We start from the raw sequence: 26,537 nt of genomic DNA, 5'->3' as shown, positions 1-26,537 counted from the left end.
AATCCGCCGCCCCAGGGATGAAGGTGAGAAAGTAAGGTGGCGGCCACGCGTCCCAAATACCTCCTGCTTACCCCTCCCCTTGGCTCCTTCTCTCTCTCTCTCTCTCTCTCTCTCTCTCTCTCTCTCTCTCTCTCTCTCTCTCTCTCTCTCTCTCTCTCTCTCTCTCTCATTTATTCATCTGTATCGACATACATACCTTCCTCCTCTGCATGATTTACTAGTATCCTTCTTCATGCAGAATGTCACTAGGAAGGCGGAAGACTTCCACGGGTAGGAGGAGGCTTGATGACGCTTGTCACGCTTAGCACAGGCTTGGTAGCGAGGCAGTCTTGGTGTGTCTTGATGGTGACGTGGTAGCGATGATCCAGATCTGTTCACACTAAAAGCACACACAGCTCCAGGTTCATTCTCTCAACACCTGCATTCACCCTATTTTCACCGGCGTACTTCCACTAAGTCTCCATTTCCCTGTCGTCTCTTTTCTTTCATTATAGCTGCTTTTCTGTCGCCATTTGTAGAGCAATTCTCTCTTCAACACAACCCCCCCTGCACGTGAAGCTTCAGCTTGACTAGGGGTACAGCTTAACTTGGTTACAGAAGTTGGAGTTATCGTCGTCATGCGCACAGTGCTTGTGTTCTTGTATCATCACAAAAGATTGATGAGCTCTTGCCTCCATTACTTAAGGTGCGTGTGTGTGTGCAGTACGGCTGCGGGTCAGGCAACGCCCGAAGTCGAAACTTCACCCTCAGTACAGCTGCACCCCTGTCTTCCTTGTTGGTATAGCTCTGTCTTCACTCAAGGTGTAGGTTACCATCAGTGGTGTAACCCGACTTCCAAAACAACTGCATTTCTGTCTTCAGTACAGCCGCAGGTCTCTGTAGTCTGATGGAACTCCATTGTCTCAACAACAGTTAGAGTTCAGTGCTAATGCTGCACAAATGATCTTGTGTTATCCTCACTAGTGCAGTTTTTTTTTTTTCGCATACAGTCGTCCCTCCAACGTGACTACTGCTATTGTCCTATAATCACCATGGGTTTAGTTCTGTCTTCAATATTATTTAATTGGAGATATACATAGGCTTTTCCCAGAAAGTCTGTCTGTCTTTAGTAATGGTTCAGCTTTGTCTTCACTGCATTTGTAAGTCCTCGCCATTACATACCTCAAAACCCGAGCAACGAAAAATACATATTTCTAAAGCAGGTTATACATCCGTTGAAACACTATACACTTATGTGAATGTGTGTGAATGCGACTGATATCGACTCCATTTATTATTATTCCAGACTCAGCTGATTGATTTCATTTGTGCCGGTGTCCCCGGCAAATTTATTGTGCACTCTCTGTTCATCCCGTGAGTGGTAGCGCAGTGTGTTGATAGTACATAGCTGGAAGACCTAGAACCCGAGTAACAGGCGAGACAAAGTAGTTCTTTAGTGAGGTGCGGACGAGTTTGCCAGGCAGACAGCTTTGCTCCTCCCGTTCTGTCCATCCTGGTCTGTCAAACTAAGACTGCGTTTCTCACGTTATTGTTGAAGTAACGACGACATATGTTTGATGGGATTTTTCTGTATGAAACATCGGTAGGAAAAACGGGTCCTGAACCCCTGGTGGAGTTGATTACGTATGTTTTTATTCTGTGCTACATGGTTATGATCTATTTACAGTGAGGACGGTATTCAGCTAGCAACACATCTTTGTCACTTATTTTACACATGGCTGGTCGCATGTAACTCGGAAGCTCACATCATTCGCACCAGCTGTTAATGACGAATTATGTGAGGTATTGATGGTAAAGAGGCGATGGGTGTCTTGGGGAAATAGCTGATGTGAGGTACACGTCATTAATTCACCACAGTTTATACATATGAGTCGTGGCAGCTGCTACAGTAGTCTCGATAGCCTGATGTCTTGATTCAGATGTTTGTATCTACTTACCTGCTGGCCGTTCACCTTCCCTTCCCTTCACCATCTTATATAAAGGATCGTGAGTATCCATCTTCATCATGATATCCTCCCCCTCCTCCTCCTCCGCTTGTCATGATATCCTTCTCCTCCTTCTCCTCCTCCTCCGGTCTCCCTACATTTCTCCTCCTTATCTTTACCTCCATCCTCAGTAGTTTCTCTTCCTCCGGCATCACCTGACATTCTCCTCCTCTTCCTGCCTCATCACCTCACCGTGCGTGTACTGTTACATTTTATCATCCTTCTCCTCCTCCTTAACTCAGTGTCATTTACTTGACCCTTCAGCTGGACCCTGACCACTTCTCTCAGTGTTCCCATTCCTCTTGAGCCTCCACCACCGGAAGCCGCTCCCCCCATGTTGTCAGGTGGTATAGTCAGGTGTCTCCTCCTCACCAGTGGGGCCTCATGCTGCTTGTGCCTTCAGGTTCAGACACATAAACACCTTCGGTTGTCAGTTTTCAAGCTGTAGCGCCGTGTCGACGGGGTCGTGGTATGGTAGATTATTGCTCTTCGTTAAAGCTTGTGGTGTATTCGTCCAGTGGGACGAGTGTGTGTGGGAGTGTCCTCCTGCGTTTGTGTGGCGAGCGTGAGGTAGGCACACTTTCTCCCAGTGATATGTTGACTCGACTGTTGTTGGAGGATCCTATCTCAGGCGATCACACTTAGAGCCCCGTGTATCTGCATGTGCATGAAAGTTACTGTATTGACAACACTACCAGTGGACAGTATTGGAAGCCATGTGTATACATGCAAGAGGCGATGTGTCTTTGATTTTGGGAGCCGGCGGGCACATGTAGAGGTCAGTGTTGGAGAGTGAATTTCAGGTGTAGGAAGTCCTTAGAAGACTGTTAACGAAGGGGATTGATGTAGGGATACGTAGATGTGGAGTAATAAGTGCTGGGAGGGGCCTGGTGAGAGACCAGACGACCCGTCCATGCCTCCATCACTCCAGTTCCCCCCACACCTGTCTTTCTCTCGACCATGAATGTTCACCTTTCAGTGACTTTTCACTTTAAAGTCTGTCTCCGTATTAACCAGTGTGGTAAACTAATTGGGAATTCAGCTTTCACATATCGCGTTGTTTACATGGTGTCGTTCGCTGTTCTCATCCCACGTACATCAGAGGACGACCGTGTGGTGAGGGTCTGGTCCTGAACACTGTTTGTTATTGAGTTAGGTAGAGGCTCGAGGGTTTGTATGGCCCTCATTTTCTTTTGACGGTAGTAGCGTGAGTAAACATGGGAGTCTGAGGTTTACCCTGTTTTCCCCAAACGTTTCGTTCGATGAGAGTGGATACACGTCGAAGTGGCCCATTTTACCCAGTTTGTTATTACAGAAAGGAATGATGATTTTGTGTGGTTTGTGTAGTATGATAGACGTTTGGGATCTCTTTCTCCGTTGTTATCCACCCGTCATCTGTCTCTGGGATGCGCTTCCTGGTTAGTGGAGATGTCTTTAACCCGACCGTCGTCAATAAAGGTCAGGTTAAACGCTACAGACAGATCAACAAACTCCACACACTGTTGTTTTCCAGAATCTGAAGCATTGGATGACATAAGGCCCGTATAAGTCCAGAGTGTAGGTGATGCACTCTCTGGGAACTTACTGCTGGGGTAAGTCTAGCAATTCTAACTGGAGTGAACCAGAACAACAAATAGAACGGGGTTTGTCGGCCGAAGAGCTTCCAGAATGTTCTCCCACCAGCCTCACAACACCCACCTCAAGATTTATCATCCCCGAAGTAGTATACTGTAGGGTCGCACACTGTAGGGTCGCACACAACGGATTCACTTTATTGTTTGAGTATTGGGTCACCTTGGGCTGGTTGCACCTTGATTGCAAATGTTTATGTATGATTACGTATACAGCGAAGTAAGGACTTGAGACTACGACTCCAATGGGAGTTACAGGAATAGAACAACAGACACATCTGGGACAGTTGGTCTGTTTGTTGACTCGCTCGTCTAATGCAAGAAGATTCCAGCACATTGTATCCATACCTCGGACTCTCGTGTGCTGTTTAAAGCAGCTCTTTCTAACGGTTTTTGAAGCGTAATGTATCTACTAAGGAATGACTTTTAGATTCCTTGGGAATGCAAGCATTACGGGAATGTTGTAATGTCATTGTTGATCACTCTCTCTATATTGATATTTTTCATAGCTCTGTTTACTTGCTCAGGGGGAAATATGGCCCGAATTTTCCAGTGGCTGGAGACCAACTCACTCACGTGTGAAGACGCGGCCTGAATTGTTTTACATTATATGTGATTAACATAGATGCTCAAGGAGTATGCCATCTCCAACGGGTTTTGTATTGATTTCTGAGGAAAGTTTGGCTTGATCGTCGTCGTGTTAGTAGCAGCGGCAGCTGTGGTAGTCTGTCTGCGGGATGGTGGTAGTGTTAGTAGCAGCGGCAGCTGTGGTAGTCTGTCTGCGGGATGGTGGTAGTGTTAGTAGCAGCGGCAGCAGTGGTAGTCTGTCAGCGGGATGGTGGTAGTGTTAGTAGCAGCGGCAGCAGTGGTAGTCTGTCTGCGGGATGGTGGTAGTGTTAGTAGCAGCGGCAGCAGTGGTAGTCTGTCTGCGGGATGGTGGTAGTGTTAGTAGCAGCGGCAGCTGCGGGAAGGCAGTGCAGTGGCCGCCATCGGTTGACGGTGCGGTGCGGTGCGGTGCGGTTGGCGTCCAGCCTTAGCATGGTAACCCAGTGACTCCTGCTGGTGGTGGTTGCGGTGCGTGTGGCTTCCAGTGTTAACACGGTAAGCCAATGACTCACGGTGGTGGTGATGGGGTGTATGGCTGCCAGCGTGGATCACTGGGGGTGGTATGAGGGGAGGAGGAGGAGGAGTAGGAGTGTTGAAGGGTCACCAGTGCCTCTACTGAGGCTATTGTCGCCGACCCCACCAATTGTACTCACTTAAAATTAATGTTGGTGAGGTTGTATAATGTTGGTGTGTTAGTGTTGGGCGTTGTGGGAGGTGGGGTACATCTACTGAGATTTTCTCTTTATGTATAATGTGTGGGATATTTTACACACACACACACACACACACACACACACACACACACACACACACACACACACACACACACATATATATATATATATATATATATATATATATATATATATATATATATATATATATATATATATATATATATATCTTCCCCTCCCGTTTATAATTTTCCAAAAAAAGGAACGGAGAGGTGGGCCAAGTGAGGATATACCCTCTAAGGCTCACTCCTCTGTTCTCTTAACGCTACCTCGCTAACGCGGGATAAGGCGAATATGTATGAGAGAGAGAGAGAGAGAGAGAGAGAGAGAGAGAGAGAGAGAGAGAGAGAGAGAGAGAGAGAGAGAGAGAGAGCTTTCCGCTTTAGCGCGGTAGCCCCTGGAAACAAACAAAACAACGGTCTTATGTACAACCATTCTTCCTGGCCGTCATTCATAATGCACCGAAACCAGAACCCACAACAAAGCCCCACAGTCCAGGTCTATTTGCTTCTCCTGACCGCTTTATAATCCCTGGCATAGCCCATTGACGGCACGTCGCCCCACATATACCACATTCTTCAGACATACTCATTTTACCACAAACAGACAATGACCTCTCCATCTGCACACTCTTCCCTGCCTCTTAGGAGGTTTGCCTCCCCTTCTCCCACCTTACAACTCACTTCAGCTCCTGTGGATCCATCCATCCATCCACTGCAACGTCCATCCCTTTAGGTTCTTCGTCGACTCGCACACAACCCGTCCTGTCTCTCGCCTCCCTGCTGCACTCCATTGCTTTAATTTTCAACATCCACATTACCCTTCAGCTTCTTACTTTCGCATTTTCACCCTAATGCGGACCTGTGCATCTCAAGTCTCTCTATTTAGTCTTCCATGAGAGCAGTCGTAAGCAAACAGCAACTGACTTTCCTCTCAAAACACACACACACACACACACACACACACACACACACACACACACACACACACACACACACACACACACACACACACAGCATACTGTAGCCTTGGTCTTCTCTTTATTACCCTAACATTTACCTCCCACATTACCTTGTCCATGAACAGATTAAGCAGCCATGGCAGTGTCACACTTCCTCGATGCCAGGACCACTTTCATATCGAACCACTCACCTCCCTCCCTCCGCTCCTGCTCGTACACATGCCGCATTCCACCGATAGAATTTCCTCACTGTGACCTGTAGCTTTCCTCCCACACGGGTTGTTCGCACCACCCTCTACAGGGCTTCACCGCCAACCGTGTCATATCTTTTTCTCCAGGTCCATAAATGCCACCCATAAATCCATTTCTTTCTCCAATTATTTCTCACACGCCAGAAATCCACATTATCCCCCCAGTCATATGCTCCGTCCATGCTACCACTCCTCTTTTCAGTACAAGAATTCTGACGAGACTTTTTAGAGTGACGAGATATATTGAAGTAGCATTAACGAAGGGCAAGTTATCTCTCTGGAGTGTTGGTGGAGGTATTGAGGGAGAGCTTACTAGGGTCACAAAATTCAAGTTTTAGATGGTGGTGGTGGTGATGGAAAATAGCCTTTGAGCGATGAGTAGGAAACATTATAATGGGTCTTGCCTCACTGAAATGCATACACAGAGTACAGCATATTTCCTGGTTTTGGTGTAATGTATGGGCCAGCGTAGAAACCTCTGACTGTGTAAGAAGCAGCTGAGGAAATCAAGTAACTACTGTGGCTGTGGCTGTGGTGATACGGGTTATGTAGAGTGCCATGTGGGGCTACAGAACAGCCCGGGAGGCGGTGGGTGGGTGTATGGGGCGCTCAGGCTTGTGTGTGTGGATGGGCTGCTGCCACAACTGTCTTGACCACTCTGATGAGGCAGCCAGCCTTACCTCCTGCCCTGGCCACTCCCTTTTGAATGTCGCTATTCTGTCACAATCTTCGGAATATACATGATGCTGCTGAAATCACACAGACCATTCGTTTACGTGATATTATTACAAATATATATATATATATATATATATATATATATATATATATATATATATATATATATATATATGGCATGAATTTTGAGAGCATTTATCAGTTATTACTAGGGTGATAGTGTGTTGTGAGTATTGTGATGCCCATAGTGATTCGTTTATCATGTGAGCTGGTGGCATATTACAGACGTTCGTTCTCATGCAGTGCACCTGTTTCGTCGTGTAGCACACCTGTGTGGGCTTCCCAGGGGGCGAACCGATGCAGTTATGTCATCACGAGATCCCTAACCTGCAGTGTGATTGACGATTGTGGCTGTATGGACGGGAGGGAGCCAGTGTGTCATGTTGTGGGCAGGCAGCCCGGGGGAGCTGAAGGTGGGCAGCACCTGGTCCTCGAGTATCTTCACCATCGTCTTCCCTCTGCCTCGGTGACACGTTACCCTCCTGTGCTAGTCGTAGCCTGGCGTGAGGGGGGGCCTCCGTCTCACACCGCCAGCAGTGCTACTTCACCGTCCGTGGCTCGGTCATCGCCTGCAGACGGGAGGGAGGGAAGTTGGCCAGGGCCACGCGCGGGTGATGGTGTGGACGACACGACGTAGTCATGCTTTTGCTGGGAGGAGGTGACAAGTATGCGCTATTTACATGACTGAACACCATGTGTGTGGATTAACAGAGGACGTGGAGAACTGGTAGGTCGACCAGGGAGTTACTATACACTGGTATATCACAAGAAAGATAAATAAGAGGTTGATATTGTATTTCACTTGTGCCTGGACGTGTTGATAAGCATCTAGTGATGTAGAATGCTAAGGAGGGGCCAGATGTAACCCAAGACGACAGGTGACGTTTGGTGGCTGAACTCCACCCAGAGTCTCTTGTATCAGGCTCGGGAGATCTCAATCTGTGGCTTTATATGTGAGGGGGTCAGGATCGTCACTCACCATTACCTTACCGAATAAGAAACACGGACTTGTGGATAATATATATTCACGGTGTGGATGATGTGAGTGGTGGACACGGGGTGCATCTACGAACTGATCTGAATTTCATATTGATTATATGAATGTGATCTGGTAGACACAGATACCATGTTAGTTTTATCTTGTTGGAGTCCTGGTGGAACTATTGTTTGTCTCAAATTCGCGCACGTGCCACACGATGTTTTGAGCGCGCATGCCACACGATGTTTTGAGCGCACGTACCACACGATGTTTTGAACACGCGTGCCACACGATGTTTTGAGCGCACGTACCACACGATGTTTTGAACACGCGTGCCACACGATGTTTTGAGCGCACGTGCCACACGATGTTTTGAACACGCGTGCCACACGATGTTTTGAGCGGTAGCCACAGGAGGTTTGGAGGGGGCGTGTCGATAGTATCACCATTATATACAATGTGGCGTTTTGGCAGGTGGGCTCCGCTGAAGGAACCACTAGGCTCACCTGCCTCTCGCCCACTCCAGCAGGTACACACTCGCATTTCCTTACGTTACCCAGTGATACGCATCTTGTCCCCTGTAGCGTATGAAGTATTGCGCCGGAGTTATCGTATGTATATATGTATGGAAGCAATGCACGGAAGTATGGTAGGTGTAACCACAAAAGGTTATGGTAGCAGTCAAAGTTAAGCGAGGATAGCCCGGGTGTTGGAGTCTGTGATCAATAGGGGGACGTGTTTTTTAACGTGCCAGTGGGATGTGTCTGGGGGAGGGTGGGTGAGGAAAGGTGCGTTAAAGATGAGGATGGCATGTTGACCACAGCTGTGGGTCCCCCCTCCTGCCCTACCATTATTACACCCTGGTCTCAGCGAGGCTTCGCTTCACCACCATTGTTTGCTTAGGTGTCAAAGTTATGCTTGCATATCTCTCTCTCTCTCTCTCTCTCTCTCTCTCTCTCTCTCTCTCTCTCTCTCTCTCTCTCTCTCTCTCTCTCTCCTTCTAATCCACTGGGCAGTGAAACACAGGTAAGTTCCCAAATGCACTTATGTATGATGATCACATTATTGCACGAAAGTGCACTCGGGAACTTATGGTGTTTCATTTCCCCGTGGATTAGAAGGAATTTACTTGATCATGTGCTCAACTGGGATTTTTTCCTCTCTCTCTCTCTCTCTCTCTCTCTCTCTCTCTCTCTCTCTCTCTCTCTCTCTCTCTCTCTATATATATATATATATATATATATATATATATATATATATATTTTTTTTTTTTTTTATTATTATTATGCTTTGTTGTCTCCCGCGTTAGCGAGGTAGCGCAAGGAAATAGACGAAAGAATGGCCCAACCCACCAACATACACATGTATGTTTGTTGGTTGGGATCATACACGCCCACACACGCACATATACATACCTAAACATTTCAGTGTGTACATACACAGGCATATACGTATATACACAAGTACATATTCATACTTGCTGCCTTCATCCATTCTCGTGTGTGTGTGTGTGTGTGTGTGTGTGTGTGTGTGTGTGTGTTTCACTTTTGTGAGTTAATTGTGGTGTGGAGGGTCATCCTTGGCTGATGGTGAGCTCACTGTGAAGGTAACAGTGTCATTACACCCCCGGTGAACACTCTGCTTGGAGGGTGCACGGTACTGGGTAGTGGGAGGGCGCACGGTACTGGGTGGTGGGAGGGTACACGGTACTGGGTAGTGGGAGGGTGCACGGTACTGGGTAGTGGGAGGGTGCACGGTACTGGGTAGTGGGAGGGTGCACGGTACTGGGTAGTGGGAGGGTGCACGGTACTGGGTAGTGGGAGGGTGCACGGTACTGGGTAGTGGGAGGGTGCACGGTACTGAGTAGTGGGAGGGCGCACGGTACTGGGTAGTGGGAGGGCGCACGGTACTGGATGGGCACACGGTACTGGGTAGTGGGAGGGCGCACGGTAGTGGGTAGTGGGAGGGTGCACGGTAGTGGGAGGGTGCACGGTACTGGGTAGTGGGAGGGTGCACGGTACTGGGTAGTGGGAGGGTGCACGGTACTGGGTAGTGGGAAGGCACACGGTACTGGGTAGTGGGAGGGTGCACGGTAGTGGGAGGGTGCACGGTACTGGGTAGTGGGAGGGTGCACGGTACTGGGTAGTGGGAGGGCACACGGTACTGGGTAGTGGGAGGGTGCACGGTACTGGGTAGTGGGAGGGTGCACGGTACTGGGTAGTGGGAGGGTGCACGGTACTGGGTAGTGGGAGGGTGCACGGTACTGGGTAGTGGAAGGGTGCACGGTACTGGGTAGTGGGAGGGTGCACGGTAATGGGAGGGTGCACGGTACTGGGTAGTGGGAGGGTGCACGGTACTGGGTAGTGGGAGGGTGCACGGTACTGGGTAGTGGGAGGGTGCACGGTACTGGGTAGTGGGAGGGTGCACGGTACTGGGTAGTGGGAGGGTGCACGGTAGTGGGAGGGTGCACGGTACTGAGGACAGGTAGAGGACAGTGTTGGTTGGTGTTCGAGTCAAGGTGATGTACCACCTTCCTTGAGGGAGAGAGGGAGGGAGGTCGTGCGCCACTCCAGTGAGCGTCTCGTAACGCACCCCCTCCCCAGGTGGGGGGGGGGGACGTGACAGCGTTACCACTCGTAACGCACCCCCTTCCCTCCTCCCCCCCGTGCCGTGACAGCGTTACCACACCGGCGAACGGTTACTCAGGTGTGCGTCCGGTGGATATTATTGTTGCCAGGAGGTGTGGCGCGGCCTGAGCCACTCTCTGACACCGATGGGTCGGGTCACGGGGCGTGCGTGGCAAATTTCCTCGTATGACGAAAGACATTACGGAGTCGTGCGCACGTCGTGTTCATCCTGGGGGGAAGAATGCCTTCATATGTATGTGTACAGGTAACAGAAAGTGGTATACGGAAAGCAGTAGAGCAACGCGTACAAGACTCAGGCATACCAGCTCTTCATCCCTAAAATAAAAGACATAGGTGACCCGTTTGCTGTATGTTGTTGCGTCATTTCGGACCTTGGAAAGTGTTGGAAGGGTTACGTCAGGCTTAGGGGGGGGGGACCCTCCTGCTACTACCACCACCCCGTCGTCACGTGACGTCACCGCTCGCTGCCTCGTGACGTCACTCTTGACTGACCGCGCAGCAGCGCGGGGTTCTCCCACCAGGCTGCCCCTCTCATGGCCTAGTGTCGTCTATTTTTTCCTTGGTCCCCTTGAGCTCGACGACACGAGCCTCGGGCAGGAGGGTATGATCCTCTGGGGGTATGGTGGCCTGTGGCCTTTTAACTTGGCCCTTAACGATCAGGTTATACGAGGCCAGGCCATCACAGCCCAGTCAGGGTCTACCTCATACCTGTTACTGTGGGTGTAACAATGTTACTGTGGGTTGGAGGATGTTAGCTGCCTGGTATGACGGGGCGGATGATGTTGCTAGCTGGCTTAGTGGGATTGGTAAGCTAAAGCTGGGTTAGCTTACACTTGTCACTGATACACCCAAGCTTTGCCGGGCATTGAAGATGATATGGCAATGTGTGTCGCAGTGTCTCTCATTCACGTTCCTTGTGTCTTTTCCATTCTTTTCTTTTTACTTTTGTATGTCTACTTCATCACTTGCTTTTGTCTTACATCTGTTCCTCCTCCTCCTCCTCCTCTCCTCTTCCTCCTCTTCCCCCTCATGTCGTTGCCTGTGTGTCCAGTCTCGTAGGTCTGCTGATGGTCGGCAGCTGGTGTTAGGCGCCGTCGGTCGTGTGTGGGCGTTATTGTGTTGGTGGAGGTAGGCATGTACGGTGGGCGCGCACCAGCCTACCACGAGCACCTGTGATACCCCTCACCCGCCGGCCTACGTGTTGCTAAACACCACTGTACACAGTTTACACACACCGGACTCATACGACGCGTTAAGTAGCGCAGACGAATGACTCTTATGATGATGATGATGTGTTTGCCTGGTGCAAGTTTGGCTCAGCAGCTCACGCCGGCTCTCCTTAAAGCTCTGTGTTTACGAGAGGAGATAGAAAGTTAAAGAGAATGGTTTAGTGGGCGACGGTTCTGGGCTGGTGGGCGGAGGGGCAGACTCCCCCAGTAGCGGGGACAGCTGGCTTGCTCATTAAGGGAAACTTCCATACCTGATGCAGCTCAGACTGCTGTGCTTCACCCCCCTCCCTCCCTGGTTTTAAGGTTGCTTTTAGGTGTGAGGGTATTGATGTGTGCCGTGCGCGCTACGTGCTCACCTTTATTCGACACCCGCGGTGTTATGACTCATTGTCCCGTCCGCTCGGGTGTTCACACTTTGGGAAGCTGCCGTTGTCGGCACTGTGGTATGTCCTCCCACTGTGATGTCCGCCCACTGGCAGCTTCGTGTTGCATGTGTCGTTGCGCAATCGTTGTAGAGCGGGCGGTGGCAACTAGTTGTCCTAGCGGGAGCAATTACTTCTTCTTGTGGCAGGTGGGTGGGTGGCACAGAAGGCGGCACGTGTTGGTGAAGGCCTCAGTCCCTGGCCGGTGTTGGGCCTGGCGCGGCGGGTCTTGCCCTCCACACGGACGTCATCTCCCCTGTTAGTGGCTGTCAACCTCCTCTTGCTCTCACAATTTTCGCATATTATCCATGATGAAGGTGTCATGTTCTCATTAACTGAGAGGCGTATGATGCGTGATGCTGCGTGTGTTGTAATACACTTCATGTCCATATGTCGTCCCACCAGACACTGACCCTTCACCATGCCCCGTATAAGGTCGCTCAGGGAGAACCGCTTCTCCTTCACTGAAAACTTGAAGTTTTTTTTTTGTCCGGAGACAGTGAGCACTGCTTGGTGTGTGTTAGGGTGGTAGAGTACCATCGTCAATTAGTTTTCATTGCTTGTTATTAAGTTACTGAGCTGTAAGGATGTAGTATTTTTTTTCTTGATATAAAGAATTGTTTCTGTACGGCAGAAGATACTGCTGCACTCGGCTACACCATATAGTGGTGAGGCTAACCACACGGGGTTGTCCAGATTGTCATACGGGACATGCGTAGTCAGTCCCTCACCTCATTACTTTGTGTGGTGTGAAGGTTGGGGCAGTGTGTCAGGTGTGTGGGGCTGGGGAACCACGCCCACCGCAGCCTGGGTCACTTCTCCTTGAGACAGGTGGGGGCGGCGGTGGCGGGAAGAGAGAGGTGGGGAAGGGCAGCATCATCTCCAGTGGTCTTCCTTGAACAGGTGCTGAATGGCACCGCCATCGGTGATTCGTCCAACCTTGTCAACCATCTTAGCCATACACTGTGATTGCTGAAACTGTAAATATATATATTTTTTCATGCATGTTTTAAACTGACATTGTTTTAGCAGACAAGCCGTTCCGTCTTCCCCGTCTGGAGAAGTCGTATCTAAAATTCGTCTTTGTCGTAACATGAGGAGAAGCGGTGTGATACAGTGGTGGTCCTGTTAGTTAAGGAAGTTGGCAGTTTACTGCGGTTGATGTAGCAGTTTAAAGTTGAGCGGTGTGTGGGATGGCAGGGGCGGGAGGAGGGCTCTCCAGCTGGTGGTGTTGGTGAGCTCCAGTCTGCTTTCTCCGTGTGGCGGCCAGCCGTAAATAGAGCAGGGGGGCGAGGTGCGTCCTGGTGCAGCCTACCAGGAGCCTGCCTGGGGCTCCCCGTCAGTGTTCCCGCACACGACACCCTCCTGGCCCACTGTATCTGGCCGCCCAAAGTTATGCACCCTTCTCCTCTTGCATCTTTTAATGTTAAATGTTTCTGGAAGTGAGCAGCAAAGCTTTACTGTACGTAGAATGCAAAGAAAAGTATGTGTATTGCAGTCTCAAGAATAGATACTTGTTTCTACGTATGCCATCGTGTCTCCGCACGAGACACACTTCCGCGTGCTCCGGCAAATGGCTTGAGATTTAGGATGCCTCGGGTACTCTCTCCAGCGGTAGTGCCTCCTCCTCCTGCTGGCCAGGTGTAACGTCGGCAGATACCGCGAGGGCTGTCGACGGACGCCTGCTGGTCACTGCTCATGGATATGTATGTACAGAACTTACGTTTCCCATCACAGGTTCTGTATAATGTAGATGAACCTTGTTGTAAACGTTTATGACCGTGCGCGTTGTTTCAGTTCTTGACGCCAAGTTCGACTGTATTTGTCAGTCATGATGTGTGTGTGTGTGTGTGTGTGTGTGTGTGTGTGTGTGTGTGTGTGTGTGTGTGTGTGTGATTACCTGTTTGTACTGTCCGGGGAGGGAGTTTTACGTTCATAGGGCCCCCATCTCTCGAGCCTTCTCTGCCATATAACTTGTTATGCTTTTATAACGCTGTTCGCATTTGTTATGACCTCATTCAGTCTGTCCCATTCATCCACCACTCTTAAACTGTGAATTACTTTTCTTTTTTTTATAAGCTTCTCGCATATTTTACGGTATGTCCTCTGGTTGTTCTATCCCTACATATTTCGAAGAATTCTTCACAGTCTGCCTCATCGGTATGGTTTAGAAGGTTAAAAGTTGTGATCAGGTCACGACTCACTCTTCCTTTTTTCATGGTTTAGCTGATTGAAGTCCTAGAGCCTTTCTCTGTGTAGCTCAGCTCTTTTTATTCTGGTGGTATCTTTGTTGCCCTTCTCTGTACCTTTTATACGAGCTCTTTGTGCTCTGTAGGTGCGGTGTGTGTGTGTGTGTGTGTGTGTGTGTGTGTGTATGTGTGTGTATGTGTGTGTGTGTGTGTGTGTGTGTGTGTGAGGTCATCGTGGCTGGAAGACTCAAGGAAGCCATGATGAGTAAGATATTCAGGGTTCATCGTACTTGGTAGACCTCAGGAGGGGTCACCAGGCTTTTATGTATAGGCAGGTCATTGTACAGGCTGGAAGACTTCAAGTTATCATAGTTGGTATGTTTAAGAGGTCTCGTGGTGGTGGTGGTTGGATAGGAGGTTTTATGAGGAGGTCATCTTGGGTACGCTGCTAGAAATGATCAAGGAACATAGTCCACGACCTCTGGTTCAACCCCTGCCCTCATTGTGACAACTGGTGAGGCTCACACGAAAGGCAATTCTTGTGTAGCTCACGTTGGTAAGGCGAACAGAACTGTGTATATTACTGCTGTTACTCTTGTGCATCTATCTTGTAGTCCATGAAGGAGGCAGGACTTGTGGTTAACGTTCGTTGCTGTGTACTCACCTGTTTGCCCTTGTGGGGAGGTGATTTCTACACTCGTGGGGGCCCCATCTCTTGAACATTACTATTAGACAACGTTTTAAACTAATGGATGCCGTCCATGCTCCCTTGCCTGGTTTCTCTGCTGACGTAAGGGTGTCGACGAAGGGCTTGGCTTGCTTAGTGATGTGAGGTTTGGTGGCTGGCGCTTCTAACATGGCTAGCCTGCTGGCTGTACAGACCCTTGAGGGTCAGAGGTCAGGCCATCGTATCTACGGATCGTACCGTCATGCTCAGGGGATGTACCATTGTCCTTTGGACCGACCGTCTTGCTCAGGGGTCGCACCTTGTTGCTAAGGGGTCGCATCGTCTTGGTCAAGGGTCGGACTGTCATGGTAGTAAAGTATCGTATCAGGGGATTAAGCCGGTTCTGCTGTACTCTGCTGTACCAGAAGAACGTGCAGGTGCAATGTGCGTGTGTGTGTGTGTGTGTGTGTGTGTGTGTGTGTGTGTGTTTTAGGATCGGTGGTAAGCACAGCGGTAAACAGACTGAAGTGCAGCTGGTGTTTGGGTGTTGGCATTCAAGCGGTAAGTGTGACTCGCCCAGCTGCTCAATCCTGCTGCTGCTGCTGCTGCTGCCGGGTCCGCCCGACGGCTCCTGCTGGCCCCTGGTAGGGGACGCGGCCCTCCCACTTTATCTTCCCCATCGCCTTACCCTTTGTGGGCCTATTACCAATGACGTCATGAAGCTTTTGGCACACGCTTGTAACAAGCCATTGTAAGCAGCGGTGTGTCTGTGTATGTGTCTTCTTGTTCCCAGCACGCGCAGGATGCTCCGCGCACCTGGCGCACGCCTCTGACCGTACAGCCAAATATTTGTACTCAAATACACGTTCGCTGAACCTTAGACACGTCGGCTCTCTCACCCCCCTCTAAGGACGTGACGGCATGCAGAGAGGCGGAAGGCTGGCTGCACAGATCAGGGTGGTGATACTCGTGGCTTTGTGGGGGGACGTCTAGAGGTTTGTATGTGTTGCGGTGTGTCGCTGTGAACACTGTCATCTTCTTACACGACGAGGGAAGTACTCCTGCGCCCAAAGGCTTCAAGACACTCCTTGAGACGCAGATGATGATAATTGATGGTCGTGATAAATCCCTCAACACTCCATCATCAGGTTTCCTCATATCATGACGATTCATCTAGCGCCTTTAGGGCGGAATGGCCTCTTCCCTGGCTGAAATTTCAGACTCCTGTGTGGGGGAAGCAAGCGCTCGAGAAGACCTGGACCAGAACTGTACGGAGGTGGATGGTCTTCTTGTCATGGGCCGTCATATATCTCGCCCATCTGGTCGTGTTATGCCTGCCAGCCGGGTGGGCGGGCGATACAGGCTCACCTGAACACGACGTGTGTTACTGAAGATGTGTACACCAGGGAACACAGCCTACGTGTAGGAAAGGTTTTGGGGAAGATGTTTGATTAGTGTTTCATGAGCCAAGCCATTATGGGTTGTGGATGGGCGACACACAGGGAAAGTCTTCATAAGTAGTACCGCCGCCCGGCAGGCTTTTATCATTATTATTATTTTTTTTTTTCTAGTTTTGGGTAATTCTCTCTCTCTCTCTCTCTCTCTCTCTCTCTCTCTCTAACACACACACACACACACACACACACACACACACACAGACACAGACACACACACACACACACACACATACATACACACACACACACACACATATATATATATATATATATATATATATATATATATATATATATATATATATATATATATATATATATATATATATATATATATATATTGGTAAGGATCACAATTTTGCGCGTGATCAAGTATATCTCTATGAGTCCACGGAGAAAATGAAACACGATAAGTTCCCAAGTGCACTTTCGTGTAATAATCACATCATCTGGGGAGATACTAGAAAGAAATATAAGTCAGCTGATATACACCGAAGAGGCGTAGTTAGGATGCCATTTGGTAATCACGTGTTTACCAAATGGCGTCCTAGCTACGTCTCTTCGTTGTATATCAACTGACTTATATTTCTCTCTTGTCTCTACCCTGATGATGTGATTATTACACGAAAGTACACCTGGGAACTTATCGTGTTTCATTTTCTCCGTGGACTCATAGGAATATATATATATATATATATATATATATATATATATATATATATATATATATATATATATATATATATATATATATATGAGGGGCTTTAATTGTGTTCCACCTACATACAGTTCCGCCGCGAGTGAAAAGCCCCCATGTTGTTATATCAGGGAACTTCTAACTGAAAGAGTCCATCCATTCTCTTAAAGCTGCTGGAGCCAAGCTCCGTGAAAGGAGTCTTGGTGTTAGACAATTAAGAACATCAGTAGGTAGAGTGTCATTGAATGAATTCCGTTCTAATTGATCGTTAACTGTTCCTTACGTGGTAGCTGTTCACTTAACTGTTCCTCACGTGGCTGCTGCTCATTCAGCTATTTTTCAACTTGCTGCTACTCGCTCAGATGTTCCGCACCTGGCTGCTGCTTTCTCAGATGTTCTGCACCTGGCTGCTGCTCACTCGCATGTTCCACACCTGGCTGCTGCTCACTCAGCTGTTCCTCACCTGGCTGCTGCTCTTACAGATTTCCTCACTTAGCTGCTGTTCACTCAGCTGTTCCTCACCTGACTGTTGCTTACATAGGCGTTCCTACCCGTGCATGACCTGAAGACGGTGTAGTGTACTCCTGGCTACACATGAGTGTGGCTAGGGGCCAGGTTCACTTCACACTGCCTCGAAGTCGCCCTTTTCAAAAAAAAAAAAGTCGTCTGGCGCAGCAAGGTCCTTGGCTGGCGAGGGTCGTACCCCCTGTGTTGACCTGCGTGTAAGGTGCTGGGGTCGTCCTCGTCTGGCAGCTCTCCTCCTCACACAGACACAGCGGGGTGTGGCCTCACACTCACCTCACGCAGAGCTGGGTATACTGTCGGGTGCCTGTCGTGTCTCCTGCCCACGTGTGCGGTGTGGTAAGTTGCTGACGTATCTCAACACGACGACTCCATCAGTCATCCCCCTCTGTACTCACTGTACCCAGCAAGCCAGCCAGCCAGCTTTTTAACTCACCAGGCTTGGCAACTATGTTAATCACATTGTATTATTTTTTTTCCCCCTCCCCCATCTAGGAGGCTCTGTTGCTACGTTTTGTTTGGAATTATAGTTTTGTTACGCATGTCTGCGAGTCCACTCAGTAAGTCCTGTTTGGTATGCATGTTAGGGAGTGAGTCATTAGCACTGGAGATACTACGTTGGCTGGGGAGGCCACCATCGGGGGTGTGGTTGTGTGCATGTTGTGTCAAAGGGAAGGAACTCGGGGTTTGATGTCTCTCGTTTTGTCTCTTTTTCAGGTGAGTGACATGAAATGGTGGTACCCTCTAGTGCCGAGGAGGCTGCTCAGCAGGCGGGACAGGCACGTGCTGCTGCTGGTGCAGCTGATGGAATGTGGCCACGTGTCGCTGGTTAAGGTGGGTGCTGGCCACGTGCCGTACCACAGATTGACGTGGCTGCTGGCCACGTGCCTTACCAATGATTTGACGTGGCTGCTGGCCACGTGCCGTACCAATGATTTGAGATGGGCGCTGGCCACGTGCCGCACCACTGATTAAGGTAGCTGCTGGCCACGTGCCGTACCAATGATTTGAGATGGGCGCTGGCCACGTGCCGCACCGCTGGTTAAGGAGGGTGTTGGCCACGTGCCGTACCGCTGGTTGAGGTAGCTGCTGGCCACGTGCCGTACCACAGATTGAGGTGGGTGCTGCCCACGTGCCGTACCACATTGAGGTGGGTGCTGGCCACGTGCCGTACCACAGATTGAGGTGGGTGCTGCCCACGTGCCGTACCACATTGAGGTGGGTGCTGGCCACGTGCCGTACCACAGATTGAGGTGGGTGCTGCCCACGTGCCGTACCACATTGAGGTGGGTGCTGCCCACGTGCCGTACCACATTGAGGTGGGTGCTGGCCACGTGCCTACCACAGATTGAGGTGGGTGCTGGCCACGTGCCGTACCACATTGAGGTGGGTGCTGGCCACGTGCCGTACCACATTGAGGTGGGTGCTGCCCACGTGCCGTACCACAGATTGAGGTGAGTGCTGCCCACGTGCCGTACCACATTGAGGTGGGTGCTGGCCACGTGCCGTACCACATTGAGGTGGGTGCTGCCCACGTGCCGTACCACAGATTGAGGTGGGTGCTGCCCACGTGCCGTACCACATTGAGGTGGGTGCTGGCCACGTGCCGTACCACAGATTGAGGTGGGTGCTGGCCACGTGCCGTACCACATTGAGGTGGGTGCTGGCCACGTGCCGTACCACATTGGGGTGGGTGCTGGCCACGTGCCGTACCACATTGGGGTGGGTGCTGGCCACGTGCCGTACCACATTGGGGTGGGTGCTGGCCACGTGCCGTACCACATTGGGGTGGGTGCTGCCCACGTGCCGTACCACATTGGGGTGGGTGCTGGCCACGTGCCGTACCACAGATTGAGGTGGGTGCTGCCCACGTGCCGTACCACATTGGGGTGGGTGCTGGCCACGTGCCGTACCAGAGATTGAGGTGGGTGCTGCCCACGTGCCGTACCACATTGAGGTGGGTGCTGGCCACGTGCCTACCACAGATTGAGGTGGGTGCTGGCCACGTGCCGTACCACATTGGGGTGGGTGCTGGCCACGTGCCGTACCAGAGATTGAGGTGGGTGCTGGCCACGTGCCATACCACATTGAGGTGGGTGCTGGCCACGTGCCGTACCACATTGAGGTGGGTGCTGGCCACGTGCCGTACCACATTGGGGTGGGTGCTGGCCACGTGCCGTACCGCTGGTTGATCAGGTGCCCTTGATAACGTCGGGGAGAACAGGTGGGATGGAGGAGCTGAGGCAGGGAGGCCTCACAGGCAGGGGAGCTGCTGGGGACCTGAGTCACAACAAACTTACTGTTTACAGTTGTACTAATGTACACATGAGGACGCACTCACCAGTACACAGGAGGACGTGCTCACCTGTACACAGGAGGACGTGCTCACACCGGTACACAGGAGGACGTGCTCACACCAGTACACCGGAGGACGTGCTCACACCAGTACACAGGAGGACGTGCTCACACCAGTACACGGGAGGACGTGCTCACACCAGTACATAGAAGGACGTGCTCACACCAGTACACAGGAGGACGTGCTCACACCAGTACACAGGAGGACGTGCTCACACCAGTACACAGGAGGACGTGCTCACACCGGTACACAGGAGGACGTGCTCACACCGGTACACAGGAGGACGTGCTCACACCGGTACACAGGAGGACGTGCTCACACCAGTACACAGGAGGACGTGCTCACACCGGTACACAGGAGGACGTGCTCACACCGGTACACAGGAGGACGTGCTCACACCGGTACACAGGAGGACGTGCTCACACAGTACACAGAAGGACGTGCTCACACCAGTACACAGAAGGACGTACTCGCACCGGTACACAGGAGAACGTGCTCACACCGGTACACAGGAGGACGTGCTCACACCGGTACACAGGAGGACGTGCTCACACCAGTACACAGGAGGACGTGCTCACACCAGTACACAGGAGGACGTGCTCACACCAGTACATAGAAGGACGTGCTCACACCAGTACACAGGAGGACGTGCTCACACCGGTACACAGGAGGACGTGCTTACGCCAGTACACAGGAGGACGTGCTCACACCAGTACACAGGAGGACGTGCTCACACCAGTACATAGAAGGACATGCTCACACCAGTACATAGATGGATGTGCTCACCCCAGTACATAGAAGGACGTACTCTCACCAGTACACAGAATGACGTGCTCACACCAGTACACAGAATGACGTGCTCACACCAGTACACAGAAGGACGTACTCGCACCGGTACACAGGAGAACGTGCTCACACCGGTACACAGGAGGACGTGCTCACACCAGTACACAGGAGGACGTGCTCACATCAGTACACAGGAAGACGTGCTCACACCAGTACACAGAAGGACGTGCTCACACCAGTACATAGAAGGACGTACTCACACCAGTACACAGAAGGGCGTGCTCACACCAGTACACAGAAGGACATGCTCACATCAGTACACGGACATGCTCACATCAGTACACAGAAGGACATGCTCACACCAGTACACAGAAGGACGTGCTCGCACCAGTACACAGAAGGACGTGCTTACACCAGTACACAGAAGGACTTGCTCACACCAGTACACAGAAGGACGGGCTCTCATCAGTATACAGAAGGATGTGCTCACACCAGTACACAGAAGGACTTGCTCACACCAGTACACAGAAGGACGGGCTCACATCAGTATACAGAAGGACGTGCTTACACCATTACACAGAAGGACGTGCTCACATCAGTTTACAAAAGGACGTGCTCACCAGTACATAGAAGGACATGCTCACACCAGTGCACAGAAGAACGTGCTCACACCAGTACACAGAAGGACGTGCTCACTAGTACACAGAAGGACTTGGTCACACCAGTACACAGAAGGACGTGCTCACACCCGTACACAGAAGGACGTGCTCACACCAGTACACAGAAGGACGTGCTCACACCAGTACATAAGGACGTGCTTACACCAGTACTGAGAAGGACGTGCTCATACCAGTACACGGAAGGACGTGCTGGCACCAGTACACAGAAGTATGTGTTCACACCGGTATACAGAAGGACGTTCTCACACCAGTACACAAAAGGACGTGTTCACACCGGTACACAAACGGACGTGCTCACACTAGTATACAGAGGGATGTTCTCACCAGTACACAGAAGAACGTGCTGACACCAGTACACGAGGACGTGCTGACACCAGGACATAGAAAGACGTGCTCACATCAGTGCACAGAAGGACGTGCTCACACCAGTACACTGAAGGACATGCTTCACCAGTACACAGAAGGACATGCTTCACCAGTACACAGAAGGACATGCTTCACCAGTTCACAGAAGGACGTGCTCACCATACTTTCTTAAATGAACGTAAAACGCAGACATAAGAGTTTCCCCTCAGCCAAACATGTCTTGCTCTATATCATCAAGAATTGATCTGAACCTCCCCTCCCACCCCTCGTTTTTCCAAAGGCGGGAGGAATTAGACTTTCTGAGTTTGATTTAGGTAAATACTTAGACCAAGGTAAATGAGTGTAGTAGTTTTGATTTTAATGAGGCAAAGAATTACCCCGCCATTGATACACGTAGATATTTGCCCGTGTTAATAGCGCGACAAGCCAGCTCAGTGGACACACATGCGCAGATCCTGCAGCTGTGCAGCAGGTGGTAGCGCCCCCCTCCCTCCACCACTGCCATATATGTCCCTGAATAGTGTGAAGGCCACCACGTTTTATGGAGGGCATAACGCACGTGATGACCGTCATCTAAAGGAAAGCTAATCCCCGTATGTTACGTGCGTGTGTGTGTGTGTGTGTGTGTGTGTGTGAAGCTTTAGGTAGTGTGTGGTGTATGCAGTTGTAGGTAGTGTGTGTGTGTGTGTGTGTGTGTGTGTGTGTGTGTGCAGCTGTAGGTAGTGTGTGGTGTATGCAGCTGTAGGTAGTGTGTGGTGTATGCAGCTGTAGGTAGTGTGTGGTGTGTGTAGCTGTAGGTATTGTATGGTGTGTGCAGCTGTAGGTAGTTTGATGTGTGCAGCTGTAGGTAGTGTGTGGTGAGTGCAGCTGTAGATGGTGTGTGGTGTATGCAGTTGTAGGTAGTGTGGTGTGTGCAGCTGTAGGTAGTGTGTGGTGTGTGCAGCTGTAGGTAGTGTGTGGTGTATGCAGTTGTAGGTAGTGTGTGGTGTGTGCAGCTGTAGGTAGTGTGTGGTGCGTTTAGCTGTAGGTAGTGTGTGGTGTGTGTCGCTGTAGGTATTGTATGGTGTGTGCAGCTGTAGGTAGTGTGGTGTGTGTAGCTGTAGGTAGTATATGATGTGTGCAGCTGTAGGTAGTATATGGCATGTGCAGCTGTAGGTAGTATATGGTGTGTGCAGCTGTAGGTAGTATATGGTGTGTGCAGCTGTAGGTAGTGTGTGTGGTGTGTTCAGCTGTAGGTAGTATATTGTGTGTGCAGCTGTAGGTAGTATATGGTGCGTGCAGCTGTAGGTAGTGTGTGTGGTGTGTGCAGCTGTGGGTAGTGTGTGTGGTGTGTGCAGCTGTAGGTAGTGTGTGGTGTGTGTAGCTGTAGGTATTGTATGGTGTGTGCAGCTGTAGGTAGTGTGGTGTGTGTAGCTGTAGGTAGTGTGTGTGGTGTGTGCAGCTGTAGGTAGTGTGGTGTGTGTAGCTGTAGGTAGTGTGTGTGGTGTGTGCAGCTGTAGGTAGTGTGTGGTGTGTGTAGCTGTAGGTATTGTATGGTAGTGCAGCTGTAGTTAGTGTGGTGTGTGTAGGTGTAGGTAGTGTGTGTGGTGTGTGCAACTGTAGGTAGTGTGTGGTGTGTGCAGCTGTAGGTAGTATATGGTGTGTGCAGCTGTAGGTAGTATATGGTGTGTGCAGCTGTAGGTAGTGTGTGGTGTGTGTCGCTGTAGGTATTGTATGGTGTGTGCAGCTGTAGGTAGTGTGGTGTGTGTAGCTGTAGGTAGTATATGATGTGTGCAGCTGTAGGTAGTATATGGTGTGTGCAGCTGTAGGTAGTATATGGTGTGTGCAGCTGTAGGTAGTATATGGTGTGTGCAGCTGTAGGTAGTATATGGTGTGTGCAGCTGTAGGTAGTATATTGTGTGTGCAGTTGTAGGTAGTATATGGTGTGTGCAGCTGTAGTGTGTGGTGTGTGCAGCTGTAGGTAGTATATGGTGTGTGCAGCTGTAGGTAGTATATGGTGTGTGCAGCTGTAGGTAGGATATGGTGTGTGCAGCTGTAGGTAGTGTGTGGTGTGTGCAGCTGTAGGTAGTATATGGTGTGTGCAGCTGTAGGTAGTATATGATGTGTGCAGCTGTAGGTCGTATATGGTGTGTGCAGCTGTAGTGTGTGGTGTGTGCAGCTGTGGGGGTACAAGTGCAGCCACAAAGGTGGCAGAGTCGGCGGGCGGCCGGAGGGAGCGTGCTCTTGCCCCGCGCTATTTGTCCATGTCAAACCAAAGCTGGTGGCGCCATCAGCGTGGTGTGACGGGGGTTCCTTACCGCTCCTTCCTGGTCCGCTCTGCCTCGGCTCCCACCGCCCTGTGCACGGAGAGAGTGCCAGCCACAGCACACGGGCGATTATGACTGCACTCCACCAGTATTCCTCATTCCTACATTTCTCCCAGTGTATTATCTAGTTCAATCAGCATTGGACCTGCTGGTGAGGTTTAGGCATGGTAGACAAAACCATCTGTGTAAACTCCTTTCCCATGACCGCTGGTGGATCAAGTACATCGTCCTCGTGGCTCCCACGCCCTCATCTTATGTCAGTGTGCTGGAGCGTACGAAGGTTTTCCACGTTACTGTAGGAGTTTGTAACTGTCCGCTGTACTCACAGACTTGATTGGTTGATCCGAGACGGATCGCCTCCAGTCGTTCGCACCTCGACTCACACATCCACAACGACCACTGTATACGATCAGCAGTCATACTCGTCGCCCTCCAATATATCCCCAACACATCAGCGTCGCCGGCAGTGGTCTGGACATTATTCACGAGTGTTGGAATCTACACTCCAGAAGCGGCATTACAATCGTCAGGCAAATTAAGTTATTGCTTTGTGGGAAAAGGGTGGGTTGGGCGAGCTGAACCCTTCGCTGTACGCCATACTCTCTGCCGCGCCTGTATTATTATTGCCAGTGTCTAATACTTATGTACTGTGTGGGCTGATAGGTTCCCTCCTTCCCATCAGCTGTCTCCTTGCTCCCTCACCTCTGTCTCTGTGTCTGTGTGTGTGTCTGCCACACATTTTCTCCCATCTCGTTCCATTCCACAGGTGGTGGTATTGTTGATTTCCATGATGTTAGGTTAGGATTGCCTCCTGCTGCACCTCACTTGTACCAGTTCTGTTTCCTGGGACATTCTGGCTCTCATTTACTGAACGTTTCGTCTTTATCATTGATCATCCTCATCTACGAAGGCTAAGTAGTGGATGTCACACACTCGTGTTCCCGGGTTATGTGTAGAAGGTAACGTCTAGTAGGTATTGTGGTACATTTTCGCGATACAACCGGTTATCATCCACACACACATTCCACGTATACTTTCACCAGTGTTATTTTTCACTCTCTCGTGGCCCGGCATACCTTCTCGTCAGTGTTATTGTGGTGCCTTCCTGCCTGCCAATCATGTCAGCCATCACAATAAGATCCAAGTGGATACACATCCTCTGATGTGCACCAAGTCCTTCTACAGGAAGTGCAGGACTCTGGTGAGAATTCGTGTTGCAGCGGTGGGGGTCGCCAGCCCCGACCACTCCGGCTGGCAGAGGGCAGGCACGCCAAGTGTCTCGTGTAATACTGTGCTGCTTGGTGAAGGGAGACAAGTCTCCACTCTCCACTCGTCTTAGCTCCCGTCACAACCTCGGGAGTAGACACTGTAAGTTTATCCCTGTCGCTCCCTCCTCAGTGTGGGCGAAGACTTGTACAGCGCTCATCCTTAGGTAATGCTTCGAGTTGGACTTTTCGCTCTTAACGTAACGAGCGATCTTGTACTTCCCGTCGGAGGACGAGTGGGTGAATGTGGTGGACTCGCTCACTAGAATGATTAACATGATGCCGGAGGTGGAGCCACTGAGGGAGGGTTGTGTGGAGGTGGGCTGTGATGGTCCCAGGGCCACAGTGTTATCATCACCGCTCAAACGTTACGGTGCCGCCCGGTGAATGTTATCGCCCTTCCTAACCTCTCCTTCCCCTCCGCCGCGGTCTGTATGTCTGTCATCCTTGACCTCTTCACCCACCGCCCCGCCATCCCAGGTCATTACGAGACACCTGTCATACCTCGCCTCACCTGACCCTCCTGTATAAAAGGTCACCGTGTGTGGCTTTCATTCCCGCTTTTCTGCTGGGGTCCAGGACGGCTTTATGACTCCGTCTGGACGATTTTGGTCGTGGTTTGCACGCTGAGGTCCCATGGTGAGGTGTCTGAAGCACCGACATATTTCCTACGTGATATATTGGTAGGGTGTGACCGCTGTGTGAGCCAGCGGCGGGGAAAGAGTGTGTTTTAGGCAGCGAATGAAGCGAAAAAAAAATAAAAGATGGCGTTTTCTTTAGTACTTCAGTACAGGTATTTCATTCTTCATGGTAACAACACCTCGAGTATGGCGGGACGCCTCACGTGCCAAGGCTGGACCTTACGACCCATAGGTGTGATGGTCTGGACTCTCCAAAGGTCAGGTCAGGTCAGCGTCTAGGTCATCATCCTTGTAGGGTCTTAACCATCGGGCTCAGTAGAGCGCGTCGGTATCAACCGCTGGACCGACTTCATACCCGTCTTGAAATTCCTTCATCCTTCAGATAATAGTTTTACGTATATTCGTTTCAGGCAAGAGTTAA

The 26,537-nt window shown here is 50.5% G+C and overlaps 1 protein-coding gene across 1 annotated transcript in view; it reads left to right on the top strand.

The window, feature by feature from the left end:
* The window catches only part of LOC139764108 (E3 ubiquitin-protein ligase TRIM37-like), a 181,033-nt gene that overhangs the window by 71,141 nt on the left and 83,355 nt on the right, over positions 1–26,537 (top strand). The window contains 1 exon segment of the mRNA XM_071690602.1: positions 18,434–18,550. Coding sequence (XP_071546703.1) covers positions 18,434–18,550 — 117 coding nt within the window.

The sequence above is a fragment of the Panulirus ornatus genome, chromosome 48, assembly GCF_036320965.1.
Source record: "Panulirus ornatus isolate Po-2019 chromosome 48, ASM3632096v1, whole genome shotgun sequence".
Lineage (NCBI taxonomy): Eukaryota > Metazoa > Arthropoda > Malacostraca > Decapoda > Palinuridae > Panulirus > Panulirus ornatus.
Note: the sequence above shows the minus strand (reverse complement) of the source record. Positions and strands in the feature narration are given on the sequence as shown.